This window comes from Xenopus laevis, chromosome 3S, assembly GCF_017654675.1.
Source record: "Xenopus laevis strain J_2021 chromosome 3S, Xenopus_laevis_v10.1, whole genome shotgun sequence".
Taxonomy (NCBI): domain Eukaryota; kingdom Metazoa; phylum Chordata; class Amphibia; order Anura; family Pipidae; genus Xenopus; species Xenopus laevis.
Genome location: NC_054376.1, coordinates 1,684,986 through 1,700,882, shown reverse-complemented (window position 1 = coordinate 1,700,882; position 15,897 = coordinate 1,684,986). Strand labels below are relative to the sequence as shown.

Genomic DNA, 15,897 nt, shown 5'->3' with positions numbered 1-15,897 from the left:
TGCCTTTATATGGTCACAGAACAACCCCTCAGTGACTTCTAATATCCTTATCATTTACAGTAGGGGGTACATTATCCCTTATAATACATGAGTGATACTTAAAGTTCCCTGTATAAAGGTGGCCATACACGGATAGATCCGCTCGTTTGGCGATGTCGCCAAACGAGCGGATCTCCCTCCGATATGCCCACCTTGAGGTGGGCAATATCGGGCTGATCCGATCGTGGGCCCTAGGGCCCAACGATCGGATCCTAGCGTTCACCAAACGGGCAGTCGGATCGCGGGACCGCATCAACGAACAGATGCGGCCGCGATCCAACGGAATTTTTAATCCCATCCGATCGAGATCTGGCCGACTTTCGGCGAGATCTCGATCGGGGAAGCCCGTCGGGGGCCCCCATACACGGGCCAATAAGCTGCCGACACGGTCTGTCGGCAGCTTTTATCGGCCCGTGTATGGCCACCTTAACTCTATATATGGTCACAGAAGTCCAGGCAATATCCAGCAGATGGAGTTTCAGTGGTTGGTTATATAAAGGGATAGAGGCTTAGCAATAGGAAAAACAAACAGTGGGGGAGGGTGACAGTAAGTACACAAAGCAGGAGCACAAATAAAGACTTGTACAATAAGCGCCAGGCAATTAGAATATTATGTAGAGTAAATAGTGAGTGTGAGCAGCAGAGCCAATTAGCAGTCTGTACTTAAAACTGAAGGTATAGCCCCAAAGGCAAATTATACGTTTAATTTTTTATAGGCTCAGGACTGTTGCTTGGAGCAGATTGGAGAATATAATGAATATAATGAGACCAGTTGGTATTTGAGCCATGTCAGTAATTAGGAATAATAGTGCTTAGAATTAAACAACAGTATCAGTGGTGAAAAGGCAATGTAACAGCCTGGCCAGACTCCCTTTGCGTTAGTCATTGGCCCCGCTGGGAGGCGGAGCAATTAAGGAACATGCTCTGAAATCCTTATGTTGCAAAGAATTAATTGGAGGATTTTCCCCATAGACTTACACTGTAGTGCGGACAATCCGGCCGATTCTGCTCGGGAAAGAAGCCGCGTACATTGTGTTAAACTCGTCTCCGATCACCGAGAGTCTGTGGCCAATCAGCGCAGCAGAACTGCTTCCAAACACACAACAGGGGGTTAAATTGACAAACTCCTTCAGCTGCCATACTGATTCCCTTAGACTGTACAGTGCGCCCCAATATTGTATTCCCTAGTGCTGTACCTGAGAGTGGCTTCCACTGAAGGTGAGGTATCCAGGTTGGGGTGCGTGGGACACCCATCGTCGTGCTCAGTCTGGGGGCCACGGTGACACTGGGGATATGTGGGGTGACTTTGCCGCGACATTGTCTGTACAATGAGAAGAAGACGTGTCGGTGCTGCCAGACTGAACAACAGACACAGAATGAGAACGTTCCAGATCATAAACCGCCATGTTTTTGCAGTATATTTGCCTGTTACCGGGGTCTCACCCATTCGCACAGTCACATGTTGCCCTGGAAATGTCTGAAACCGTTACTGATACCAGATACGTTACAAAGACACTTGGGGGCAGATTTATCAATGGTCAAATTCGAAATTCAAATTTTAGATTTTTTTTTTATGGTCAAAACTGCCAAATTCGACTAGGGAGTTATTCGAATACAATTCGAGTTTTTCCAAAAATTCTAATTCCATTTTCAAGATTTATCATACACTTGCCCTTTAAGAAATCGAATTCGACTATTTGCCGCCTAAAACCTGCCAAATTGCTGTTTAAAGGTAGAACTAAAACGAGCGTTTTCGGTCCGATCCGACGCGCTCCGACAAAACGCAGGCGTCAAAACGGATGCGCCCGAAATAAGCTAAGAGAAAGAAATGTCGGATGAAGTCGCCGCAATCATCCGACATTTCTTTCTCTTACCTTATTTCCGGTGCATCTGATTTGACGCCTGCGTTTTGTCGGAGAGCGTTGGATCGGACCGAAAACGCTCGCTTAGTTCTACCCTAAGTCAATGGGAGACGTTCGGGGATCAATTCGGAGTTGTTCACGAAAACTAGAATCCAGTTTTTAAAATTCGAATTGAATTCGATTCAAGTTTTCGGGTTGATCCGATTCACCCGAGTTTAAAGAATTTGATTTTTATAATAAATTTTGATTGGTCGCATTTCGAGTCCAGGGGAGTTTATGGGAGTTTTTAAAAAAAAAAAACAAAACCTCACATGAATTCGAAATTTGACCCTTGATAAATGGGCCTCTAGGTGCCTCTTATTTAAGCCTAGTGATGTCACAATCAGCAGGTGGAGTCATAGGGGCACGTTTGCCCCTGGGAAGTAACCTGTAGCAACCAATCAAATCATTGCTTAATCAATAGCCGGCTGAAAAAAACGCAATCACTGATTGGTTGCTATGGGTTACTGCCCAGTGTTTATAAATGAGCCCCATTGAGTGTAACAACCTCCATTACCATAGTGATTCTGGCAGCAGGGGAACCCGAGACACTTGCACTGCTGCACCTTGGACTTTCCCTTTAATCAGACAGATCCTATAGCCCAAGGCTGGAGCAGACCACAAACAAATGAGCAGACGGCAGCTGCGAGAGCTCAGACACCCGGGATACTGCCGGCTCTGGGAGGGGGGCCAGAGTTATTGTTTGGTGCCTGCACAGCCTTTGGGACTCTCCCCTTTAGGCACGTTCCACTGGGACAAAGACATTGCACCTCCTGGCCCTGTCTCTTCACCATTACAATGTAAAAAGACCCTGTTTTACCTCATTTCAACTCTTAAAGGCATACTCTCATGGGAAAATAAAAACAATTCAAAACGCATCAGTTAATAGTGCGGCTCCAGCAGAATTCTGCACTGAAATCCATTTCTCAAAAGAGCAAACAGATTTTTTTATATTCAATTTTGAAATCTGACATGGGGCTAGACATATTGTCAATTTCCCAGCTACCCCTGGTCATCTGACTTGTGCTCTGATAAACTTCAGTCACTCTTTACTGCTGTACTGCAAGTTGGAGTGATATCACCCCCCTCCCTCCCCCCCAGCAGCCAAACAACAGAACAGTGGGAAGGTAACCAGATAGCAGCTCCCTAACACAAGATAACAGCTGCCTGGTAGATCTAAGAACAGCACTCAATAGTAAAATCCAGGTCCCAATGAGACACATTCAGTTACATTGAGTAGGAGAAACAACAGCCTGCCAGAAAGCAGTTCCATCCTAAAGTGCTGGCTCTTTCTGAAAGCACATGACATCCCTCAATCTAGAATGAGCCCATCCTCAGAGGGTACTGCAGCAAGGGGGTGTCATGGAAAAAGGGGGGCCCTATGGCGGGGAGCATCATAAAAGGGGTTTGGGATTGTGCTCTCTTCTCTGCACCCAACTGGGTGTCGTATACACTGTGCTTTAAATGCAGCTGCCTCCCCTTCTTACAGATAGGAACAAGTCCCAGGCAGGGGTGGTATTGTGCAGTTTCAGGGGCAGGCGGAGGAGGGAGAGCTTCTCAACCACTTTTTCCAGTTTCTGACACAAACTGCCGCTCAGACAGAAAAACAAATAACCACGTGCCCATTTGCATCCACACGTAGCCACCAGCCTGCCATTATATCATGAGCTCATTCGTCTGCTCCACACGGAACCCAAAGCATCTACACCAGCACAACAACCATCAACATTGTCGGCTTTCCTCCAGGGAGGGGGGGGTTAAATATCACAATCTCCTCTGCCACTCACTGCCCCACCCACAACTTCAGTTGGGCACAATCCTGCCCATTCCACAGCCTGGCACTCAGGGCATAACATTAATTAAAGCAGATCTTCCAGTTTGGCACATGTCCTGCCTATTCCATGTACAGGGGCCAGACCAGCAATAGGGACACTGTAGCTTTAATTAGAGCTTTATATACAGCTCAGCAATATCACCTGAGGGTGACTTAGTACAGACCAGTATCCAGTATGTGCTACCTTAGATTGTAAGCTCACTGGGACAGGGACTCATGGAAATATGATAGGGACCTTAGATTGTAAGCTCACTGGGGCAGGGACTGATGGGAATGTGATAGGGACCTTAGATTGTAAACTCACTGGGGCAGGGACTGATGGGAATGAGGTAGGGACCTTAGATTGTAAGCTCACTGGGCAGGGACTGATGAGAATGTGATAGGGACCTTAGATTGTAAGCTCACTGGGGCAGGGACTGATGGGAATGTTATAGGGACCTTAGATTGTAAACACACTGGGGCAGGGACTGATGGGAATGAGGTAGGGACCTTAGATTGTAAGCTCACTGGGCAGGGACTGATGGGAATGTGATAGGGACCTTAGATTGTAAGCTCACTGGGACAGGGACTCATGGAAATATGATAGGGACCTTAGATTGTAAGCTCACTGGGGCAGGGACTGATGGGAATGTGATAGGGACCTTAGATTGTAAGCTCACTGGGCAGGGACTGATGGGAATGTGATAGGGACCTTAGATTGTAAACTCACTGGGACAGGGACTGATGGGAATGTGATAGGGACCTTAGATTGTAAGCTCACTGTGGCAGGGACTGATGGGAATGTGATAGGGACCTTAGATTGTAAGCACACTGGGGCAGGGACTGATGGGAATGAGGTAGGGACCTTAGATTGTAAGCTCACTGGGCAGGGACTGATGGGAATGTGATAGGGACCTTAGATTGTAAGCTCACTGGGGCAGGGACTGATGGGAATGAGGTAGGGACCTTAGATTGTAAGCACACTGGGGCAGGGACTGATGGGAATGAGGTAGGGACCTTAGATTGTAAGCTCACTGGGCAGGGACTGATGGGAATGTGATAGGGACCTTAGATTGTAAACTCACTGGGGCAGGGACTGATGGGAATGTGATAGGGACCTTAGATTGTAAGCTCACTGGGCAGGGACTGATGGGAATGTGATAGGGACCTTAGATTGTAAGCTCACTGGGCAGGGACTGATGGGAATGTGATAGGGACCTTAGATTGTAAGCTCACTGGGGCAGGGACTGATGGGAATGAGGTAGGGACCTTAGATTGTAAGCTCACTGGGCAGGGACTGATGGGAATGTGATAGGGACCTTAGATTGTAAACTCACTGGAGCAGGGACTGATAGGAATGTGATAGGGACCTTAGATTGTAAGCTCACTGGGTCAGAGACTGATGGGAATGTGATAGGGACCTTAGATTGTAAATTCACTGGGGCAGAGACTGATGGGAATGTGATAGGGACCTTAGATTGTAAGCTCACTGGGACAGGGACTGATGGGAATGTGATAGGGGCCTTAGATTGTAAACTCACTAGGGCAGAAAATGATGGGAATGTGATAGGGGCAGTAGATTGTAAGCTCACTGGGAATATATAAATAAAAGATAACATGACACGGATCAATTTGTGCAGTTGAACAAACACCCGTCAAAGACACAAACAGCAAATGGCCCAGAGCACAGGTGTGTCTAATGCTCGGCTACAATGTGCCCAAGTGCGGCTCCTGCCTGAGTAGCCCCTCCCCCCCCAGAGTAAAACATATACTGTACCCAATGTGTATTATATATATATATATATATAGACTGTATATATCTGTACCCTGCAGTCTGTATGAAACAATCGCACCTTCATAGAGGGAATAATAAAGGAAAGCCCAACCGCTCCCCATATTGTTGGTTGTTGTTTATAAACGGCGTCACAACTAATTCACAATGGGAAACTGCAACAGAGAAGAGACAGGGTTAGTCCCATGGGGGGGGGGGGATGTCACTAGTGATAAACACAAGTCTCTTCCCTCAGCTGGGGGAGCTCTTTATATTTTGCCCCTCGCCCTAGGCTAGTGGGTGAGATTGGGGGGCAATAGTAGATTAGTGGAAATGCAGCTTGAAGGTCAATTAGGGTGAGATTTGGGGAGAACCCTGAAATATTGTTGCACTTTAAAAGGAAGGGGCTTTTAACATGTATCAAAATAGAGAGTAGAGGAGGGTGTGGGCTCTCAGGGAATGCTGGGAATTGTAGTCCAACCAGAAGGAATTCTGCACAGAGCGGGTGGATACAAGTGAATATGAAACAAACAAATAATATTTACCTGTTGTGGTCGGAGGCGACAGCTGCCCTGTAATGAGAGAAGAGCAGGGGGTTACATTGTTGCCCATTGGGGGGCAGATATTGGGGAGATTTCCAGCAGCCGGGGAAGAGGGGGTACTCACAGCAGCGTCGCTTTAAGCACTTCTACTCTTCCTGCTTTTACTTCCCTATTGATGGAGCTGTGCCCCGGGGGAGGGGAGCGGTCGCACCTCCCACTGTCATTGTCACTGGCTGCGGGGAGCAGGGACACATTTCGGCAGCCCCCCCCCTCCCTTCAGAAAATGGGGAGGGGGGAATTATTCCTCTATATATTTTATACATATTGTTGTACTACAACTCCCAAGATCCTTTGCCAGCCTGTCAAACTGCAGAGGAACAAAAAGAACTGCGTGCGGCCATTCACCTTGTGGGCACTTTTATCTGACAGTTGGCGGGGGTTAAAATCAACATCGCAGTAAGGAAACAAGGAAGTGCAAAAAGCTCCAGCAGGGAAAGGGTGTGGGCTGCAGGTGTCAGCCGTTGCCATAGAGACACCCCCGGAAGTGGTGACATCAGCTCCGCCTGTAACTGCCTGGGAGCTGCTCTGAGATATTGGTGCATCAGCCCATGGGTAAGTCTATTGTATTTATTATATATATATAATTCTTCTATATCCGTATTCATCCCATACTATCAGAATGCCTATTGTTTAATATGGATAGATATAGGGCAGGTGGGGAATGTATAGGAATATATATAATGGGGGAGTCTATAGAAACGGATAGGGGGCTACAAATCTATCATTTGGGGGCCAATGTACAGAAATTTATAATTTGGGGGGAATGTAGAGAAATCTATAATTTGGGGACCAATGTGGAGAAATCTATTATTTGGGGGAATGTAGAGAAATCTATAATTTGGGGACCAATGTGGAGAAATCTATAATTTGGGGGAATGTCGAGAAATGTAACATTTGGGGGCCAATGTAGAGAAATGTATAATTTGGGGGAATGTAGAGAAATGTAACATTTGGGGGCCAATGTAGAGAAATGTATAATTTGGGGAGAATATTGAGAAATCTATAATTTGGGGGAAATGTAGAGAAATTTATCATTTGGGGGCGAATGTAGAGAAATCAATCACTTGGAGGGACTGTATAAATATCTATAAATGTGGGGGGGATGTGTATAATCTAAAATTTTTGTGGAATGTAGATAAATCTATAATTTGGGGGAATGTAGAGAAATCTATAATTTGGGGGCCAATGTGGAGAAATCTATAATTTGAGGGGGGATGTAGAGAAATCTATAATTTGGGGGGAATGTAGAAAAATCTATAATTTGGGGGAATGTAGAGAAATGTATCATTTGGGGGCCAATGTAGAGAAATGTATCATTTGGGGGGCCAATGTAGAGAAATCTATCACTTGGGGGGACTGTATAAATATCTATAAATGTGGGGGGGATGTGTATAATCTAAAATTTTTGGGGAATGTAGATAAATCTATAATTTGGGGGAATGTAGAGAAATCTATAATTTGGGGGCCAATGTGGAGAAATCTTTAATTTGGGGGAATGTAGACAAATCTATAATTTGGGGGGAATGTTGAGAAATCTATAATTTGAGGGGGGATGTAGAGAAATCTATAATTTGGGGGGAATGTAGAAAAATCTATAATTTTGGGGGCCAATGTAGAGAAATGTATCATTTGGGGGCCAATGTAGAGAAATCTATCACTTGGGGGGACTGTATAACAATCTATAAATGTGGGGGATGTGTATAGAAATATACAGTATATACATGAGGAAGAGGAGGAAACAATCACAGTTAGAAGTTGTGTATGAAACTGGTGCTGGGGACCTTTGGCTGAGGCTGGAAGGGTTCAGGCAGCTCACTGGGCCAAGGTGGGACACTAGAAGGTAAGTGATTGGCTGCTTGAGAAGTCAGCCAATCAGAATCAGATGTAGCTTCAGTCAGTCAATCACATGATTCATCCCCCCCGTGTCAGACTAACTGGCCTATAGTGTTCAGGCTAAGAGCGGGATCCCTTTCTGAAGAATGGCAGCACATTAGCAATTGGTCATTCTCTCACCACCATGCCAGAACTTAAAGAATTCTGGGAAATCAAGTAAAGAGGTTTGGCAAGTTCTGTTATTACCCTGTGGCGAACTGACCGTACTCATTTATAAAATTCAGAAAAAAACTCTTTCTCCCCCCCCCCAGCACTATGGCCGGAAAACTGAAGTGGGTGACGGACATTGAGAAGTCTGTGCTCATTAATAACTTTGAAAAGAGAGGCTGGGTGCAAGTGACGGAGAGTGAAGACTGGAACTTCTATTGGTGAGTTCTCATGGCTTTGAACTGGTCACACGGGGGCGCTAGTTCTAGAAGTGAGATGGATAAATATATATGGTTGGGGGGGGGGTATAAGGAGAGATATAGGGTCTATAGTTCTCACCTGTCTGTTACACATAGGATGAGCGTCCAGACCATCCGCAACTGCTTCAGCGTGGAGAACGGGTTCCGCCTCTCGGACGACCAGCTTGTCAATCATTTCCCGAACCATTATGAGCTCACCAGGAAGGACCTGATGGTCAAGAACATCAAGAGGTACCGCAAAGAGCAGGAGAAAGAGGGGAGCCCCCTGGCCGAGAAAGATGAGAATGGAAAATACCTCTATTTAGGTAAGTGCCTCCATTTCTACGTGTCACCCTTCCTTCCATGTGTTCTATCACTTCCTCTTGATGGACCTAGAACCAAGGAATGGCTATCTAGAACACAACTGGAACAGAAACATCTATAAATAGGGGCACACGTTTTGTTTTTCAAAACGCATCAGTTAATAGTGCTGCTCCAGCCGAATTCTGCACTGAAATCCAATTCTCACAAGAGCAAACCGATCTTTTTATTAGGGATGCACCAAATCCTTCTTTCCCGCCGAACTAAATCCAAATATATGCAATTTAGGGGCGGGGAGGGAAATCCTATGACTTTTTGTGACCAAACAAGGAAGTAAAAAGGTTTTTCCCCTTCTCACCCCTAATTTGCATATGCAAATTAGGATTTGGTTCGGTATTCAACCAAATCTTTCGCGAAGGATTCGGGGGTTTGGCAGAATCCAAAATAGTGGATTCAGTGCATCCCTACTTTTTATATTTAATTTTGAAATCTGACATGGGGCTAGACATATTGTCAGTTTCCCAGCTGCCCCCAGTCATGTGACTTGTGCTCTGATAAACTTCAGTCACTCTTTACTGCTGTACTGCAAGTTGGAGTGATATCCCCCCAGCAGCCTAACAACAGAACAATGGGAAGGTAACCAGATAACAGCTCCCTAACACAAGATAACAGCTGCCTGGTAGATCTAAGAACAACACTCAATAGTAAAATCCAGGTGCCACTGAGACACATTCAGTTACATTGAGTAGGAGAAACAACAGTCTGCCAGAAAGTAGTTCCATCCTAAAATGCAGGCACAAGTCACATGACTGGAGGCAGCTGGGAAACTGACAATATGTCTAGCCCCATGTCATATTTCAAAATAAAATCTGTTTGCTCTTTTGAGAAATGGATTTCAGTGCAGAATTCTGCTGGAGCAGCACTATTAACTGATGCGTTTTGAACAAAACATGTTTTCCCATGACAGTATCCCTTTAAGGCCTTGGCAGGCAGGGTTCAGCCCACAAGCAGGAAGTGGAGTTCACGGGCTGCTTTCATGACTTCCTACAGATTTTGTTCCGGTCACGTTCATGCTTCCGGCCGATTACAACCTGTTTGTGGAAGAATTCCGGAAAAACCCCTCCAGCACGTGGATCATGAAGCCGTGCGGCAAAGCCCAGGGGAAGGGAATCTTCCTCATCAACAAACTGTCGCAGATCAAAAAATGGTCCAGGGACAGCAAAACGTCATCGTGAGTCGGGGCCCTAAATTGGGACTCAGGGGAGTGAGGGGCAGAGGGCATGCTGGGAAATTGCTGTATTATACTGAGACTAGGGATGCACCGAATCCACTATTTGGGATTCGGCCGAATCCTTGGTGAAAGATTTGGCCGAATACCTATCCGAATCCTAATTTGCATATCCTTTTGCCTGGCCGAACCGAATCCACATATGCAAATTAGTCACTATTAGTCACTATTTCCCTACCGCCCCTAATTTACATATGTGGATTCGGTTCGGCCAGGCAAAAGGATTCGGCCGAATACCGAACCGAATCTAACTGAGACCAACCCTCTTCCTCCAGGTTTGTATCACAGTCATCTAAAGAAGCCTACGTCATCTCCCTGTATATCGACAACCCACTGCTGATCGGGGGCAAGAAGTTTGATCTGCGCCTGTACGTCCTGGTCACCACATATCGGCCGCTCAAGTGCTACATGTAAGTTACCCCTTCCTTGTAGAGACAGAGCAATATCTGGATGACGTTGGGAGTCTTTGCAGCAGTGACAAGAGTTCTGAGAGTATCCATAGCTGCATGCTCCCCCTAGTGGCCACTTACAGGATCTACAATTAAAAGTTAAAGGGATCCTGTCATGGGAAAACATGTTTTTTTCAAAACACATCAGTTAATAGTGCTGCTCCAGCAGAATTCTGCACTGAAATCCATTTCTCAAAAGAGCAAACAGATTTTTTTATATTCAATTTTGAAATCTGACATGGGGCTAGACATATTGTCAATTTCCCAGCTGCCCCTGGTCATGTGACTTGTGCCTGCACTTTAGGAGAGAAATGCTTTCTGGCAGGCTGCTGTTTCTCCTTCTCAATGTAACTGAATGTGTCTCAGTGGGACCTGGATTTTACTATTGAGTGCTGTTCTTAGATCTACCAGGCAGCTGTTATCTTGTGTTAGGGAGCTGCTATCTGGTTACCTTCCCATTGTTCTCTTGTTTGGCTGCTGGGGGGGGGGGGGTGATATCACTCCAACTTGCAGTACAGCAGTAAAGAGTGATTGAAGTTTATCAGAGCACAAGTCACATGACCGGGGGCAGCTGGGAAATTGACAAAATGTCTAGCCCCATGTCAGATTTCAAAATTGAATATAAAAAAATCTGTTTGCTCTTTTGAGAAATGGATTTCAGTGCAGAATTCTGCTGGAGCCGCACTATTAACTAGGGATGCACCGAATCCAGGATTCTGCCTTTTTCAGCAGGATTCGGATTCGGCCGAATCCTTCAGCCCAGCCGAACCGAATCCTAATTTGCATATGCAAATTAGGGGTGGGAGGGAAATTGCATGACTTTTTGTCAGAAAGCAAGGAAGTAAAAAATGTTTTCCCCTTCCCACCCCTAATTTGCATATGAAAATTAAGGTTCGGATTCGGTTCGGTATTCGGCCGAATCTTTCACGAAGGATTCGGGGGATTTGGTGCATCCCTACTATTAACTGATGCGTTTTGAAAATATTTTTTTTTCCTATGACAGTATCCCTTTAAAAATACAAGAAAGTAACAATGAAACGTATAAGGGCCAGAACCCGCCCCCAATATAGACGTCGCTTTATGTTTGTTTGGTTCCAGGTACAAGTTGGGGTTCTGTCGTTTCTGCACCGTGAAGTACACGCCGAGCACCAGCGAATTGGACAACATGTTCGTGCATCTCACAAATGTCGCCATTCAGAAGCACGGGGTGAGCGCCAGCCTCATCTCCCATTGTGGCTTACACGCTGTGCTGCTTGTGCTCTCACACATAAATAGGCAGCAGCTCGCTGTATATTCGCTAATAAAAATTCTAATTTTTTGACAAAAATATTTAAAATGTAAAGCCGCCCTTGGGCTGATTCCGGCGGTTTCTCTGTTATCAGGACGACTATAATCACGTCCATGGCGGGAAATGGATGGTGAGCAATTTGCGTCTGTACTTGGAGAGCACCCGGGGCAGAGAAGTGACCGACAAACTTTTTGATGAGATTCACTGGATTATTGTCCAATCGCTGAAGGCCGTTGCGGTGAGTCGTTTTATTGGGGTCGTGGGGCATCTTGGGAAATTGGCTGAATTGGGTGGCGATCTCACAAGTTGCCTGGCATGGGGGGGGTAAGTTGTACAATACTGCAATTAATTAATTAAACTGATGATGTTAAACAAATTATTGTGGGGCTCTGATTAGTCCTGGGGCCAGACAAAGCCTCTGTGGGGTCTCCATTGGGCAGAAATGCTCTGAAACATACGGTCTGTTCCCACATCTGCCAGCAGAGGGTGCTAGTGGTCTTACAGGACCTCATTACATTGAGATTATCTGGGCTATCTGGAACTATAGCAGATGTTACCCCAATGTTTCTATATATCTGTAACCTTGTTATGAGCTAAGGGGGCCCAGTCTGAAGGTCAGTTAGGGGGAGATTTGGGGTGAGTGTTTATTTGTACCCTGGGTACCCCTGGAACTATAGCAGGGTGACACCCCAATGTTTCTATATATCTGTAACCTTGTTATGAGCTAAGGGGGCCCAGTCTGAAGGTCAGTTAGGGGGAGATTTGGGGTGAGTGATTATTTGTACCCTGGGTACCCCTGGAACTATAGCAGGGTGACACCCCAATGTTTCTATATATCTGTAACCTTGTTATGAGCTAAGGGGGCCCAGTCTGAAGGTCAGTTAGGGGGAGATTTGGGGTGAGTGATTATTTGTACCCTGGGTACCCCTGGAACTATAGCAGGGTGACTGTTACCCCAATGTTTCTATATATCTGTAACCTTGTTATGAGCTAAGGGGGCCCAGTCTGAAGGTCAGTTAGGGGGAGATTTGGGGTGAGGGATTATTTGTACCCTGGGTACCCCTGGAACTATAGCAGGGTGACACCCCAATGTTTCTATATATCTGTAACCTTGTTATGAGCTAAGGGGGCCCAGTCTGAAGGTCAGTTAGGGGGAGATTTGGGGTGAGTGCTTATTTGTACCCTGGGTACCCCTGGAACTATAGCAGGGTGACACCCCAATGTTTCTATATATCTGTAACCTTGTTATGAGCTAAGGGGGCCCAGTCTGAAGGTCAGTTAGGGGGAGATTTGGGGTGAGTGATTATTTGTGCCCTGGGTACCCCTTATGATTTCTCTGTCCGGCTGCAGAAGTGTCTGCTCTTGTACAAAGAATATTTAAAACATGATTCAGTTATTGTGCCAGGATTGTGGGCAGCTCTATAACTAATACCAGATAAAGGAGATAGTTGGTGTTTAATCTCAGTCTCTTGTTGTACAGTCTGGATCATTAACCACAATCCGTTGTTGGGAGACTCCAAGCCAAATTCCATTTGTTCTGCTTGTTTTGTCATATACATGTAATATATGTGTGTGTGTGTGTGTGTGATACATTTAATGATTGCTTTCTAGGAAACCTCACCCAAATACACAAAGAAGGAATGTTCTGGGCACACAATAAGCTATACCCTCATACTGTACTGTCTAAGGGAATCAATATGGCACCTCCTCCTCCCATATGTATAAATACAAATATACAGAGAAGGAATGTTCTGGGCACACAATAAGCTATACCCTCATACTGTACTGTCTAAGGGAATCAATATGGCACCTCCCTCCTCCCATATGTATAAATACAAATATACAGAGAAGGAATGTTCTGGGCACAAACTAAGCTATACCCTCATACTGTACTGTATAACGGAACATTCTGTCCCAGTGGCTGCACAGATCCTATCTGATCCCCATTGTAAGCAGCAGTCCTGTCCTGCTTTATGGCAGCTGAGATTCTAGCTATCTGTATAACAGAACATTCTGTCCCAGTGGCTGCACAGATCCTATCTGATCCCCATTGTAAGCAGCAGTCCTGTCCTGCTTTATGGCAGCTGAGATTCTAGCTATCTGTATAACAGAACATTCTGTCCCAGTGGCTGCACAGATCCTATCTGATCCCCATTGGAAGCAGCAGTCCTGTCCTGCTTTATGGCAGCTGAGATTCTAGCTATCTGTATAACAGAACATTCTGTCCCAGTGGCTGCACAGATCCTATCTGATCCCCATTGTAAGCAGCAGTACTGTCCTGCTTTATGGCAGCTGAGATTCTAGCTGTAGATCTTGTATATATAATAATGAATATTTTGTGTTGCAGCCTGTAATGAATAATGACAAGCATTGCTTCGAGTGCTACGGATATGATATTATCATTGATGACAAGTTGAAGCCATGGCTCATTGAGGTGAGGGTTTGTATCATTGTATGGAATACACTGGACATTCACTCTGTAGTTTGATTTCGAGTGGGTTGGATCAGAATCTTCTCGTAGCCAATCAGAACACGAGAATATGATTTCTTGTCATTAGAACAATCACATGGCTAAACTGCAGCCAATCAGAACATTAGAAAAATCACAGACCAATTTGTAGCCAATCATAGTGCACTTGTAGGCAATGGGAGCATCAAAGGGCTAGAGCAACCTATAGCCAATCAGAACATGGCTATGATTATAACACAACAGGCAGAAGGACCAACTGCAACAAGCAGAGTGGCACAGTCTGCAGTAAATATTTATCTATTTATCTCACAGGTGAATGCGTCTCCGTCCCTGACATCGAGTACGGCCAACGACCGCATCCTCAAATACAACCTCATCAACGACACCCTAAACATCGTGGTGCCCAACGGAGAGATCCCCGACTGCAAGATGAACAAACACCCGCCCAGAGAGGTGCTCGGCCACTACGACTTACTGTACGTTGCAGCACAAATGTTCATATTTTATACAATGTGCACAATCAGCTGGAGATGTGACCCTTGAGTTGGGGTGTCTTACAGGTACGATGAGGAGGCAGCGCAGTTGGATGGGGCGGAGCGAGACCTGAAGAGCCGAGGAGGGCAACCAGCTGGTGTGAAAGGCACCCGAGCAAGGGATTCTGGGAGACTTGCCATTACAACTTGGAAGTAGGTTGGCCCCGCCCACTGATGGGAGGAAATCAACCAATCATTTTTATTTTCTCTTCAGTCCTCAATGTACATTCTATAAATAACTTATTGTGCACTTAAAGCATTCCCTTGTCTCTGTTTATATGTGTATACTGGAGCTACCATGTTGCTTTCCTTAGACAGTACAGTATGAGGGTATAGCTTATTGTGTGCCCAGAACATTCCTTCTCTGTATATTTGTATTTATACATATGGGAGGAGGAGGTGCCATATTGATTCCCTTAGACAGTACAGTATGAGGGTATAGCTTATTGTGTGCCCAGAACATTCCTTCTCTGTATATTTGTATTTATACATATGGGAGGAGGAGGTTCCATATTGATTCCCTTAGACAGTACAGTATGAGGGTATAGCTTATTGTGTGCCCAGAACATTCCTTCTCTGTATATTTGTATTTATACATATAGGAGGAGGGAGGTGCCATATTGATTCCCTTAGACAGTACAGTATGAGGGTATAGCTTATTGTGTGCCCAGAACATTCCTTCTCTGTATATTTGTATTTATACATATGGGAGGAGGAGGTGCCATATTGATTCCCTTAGACAGTACAGTATGAGGGTATAGCTTATTGTGTGCCCAGAACATTCCTTCTCTGTATATTTGTATTTATACATATGGGAGGAGGAGGTGCCATATTGATTCCCTTAGACAGTACAGTATGAGGGTATAGCTTATTGTGTGCCCAGAGCATTCCTTCTCTGTATATTTGTATTTATACATATGGGAGGAGGAGGTGCCATATTGATTCCCTTAGACAGTACAGTATGAGGGTATAGCTTATTGTGTGCCCAGAACACTGATGACCAGTATGTGCTGGTGATAAAGGGACGGCCTGTTACACATTGCTCTTGCTGCTGGCTGGTTCTATTCTCTGCACTGCTGGTTCTGATTATTGAATCAACTGCCCTACATTCTCCTCAGGGTCCCCCCCCCCACAGAAATGCTC

The 15,897-nt window shown here is 45.4% G+C and overlaps 1 protein-coding gene across 1 annotated transcript; it reads left to right on the top strand.

Moving 5' to 3' along the window:
* Positions 1-6,631: 6,631 nt before the first annotated feature.
* ttll1.S (tubulin tyrosine ligase like 1 S homeolog) lies at positions 6,632-15,004 on the top strand. Its single transcript, NM_001097727.1, is given in 10 exon segments — positions 6,632-6,678; positions 8,271-8,387; positions 8,523-8,731; positions 9,777-9,957; positions 10,290-10,424; positions 11,562-11,670; positions 11,846-11,989; positions 14,099-14,185; positions 14,534-14,697; positions 14,782-15,004. Coding segments are annotated over 9 exon segments (1,272 nt in total). The 5' UTR covers positions 6,632-6,678; positions 8,271-8,274; the 3' UTR covers positions 14,912-15,004.
* Positions 15,005-15,897: the final 893 nt, after the last annotated feature.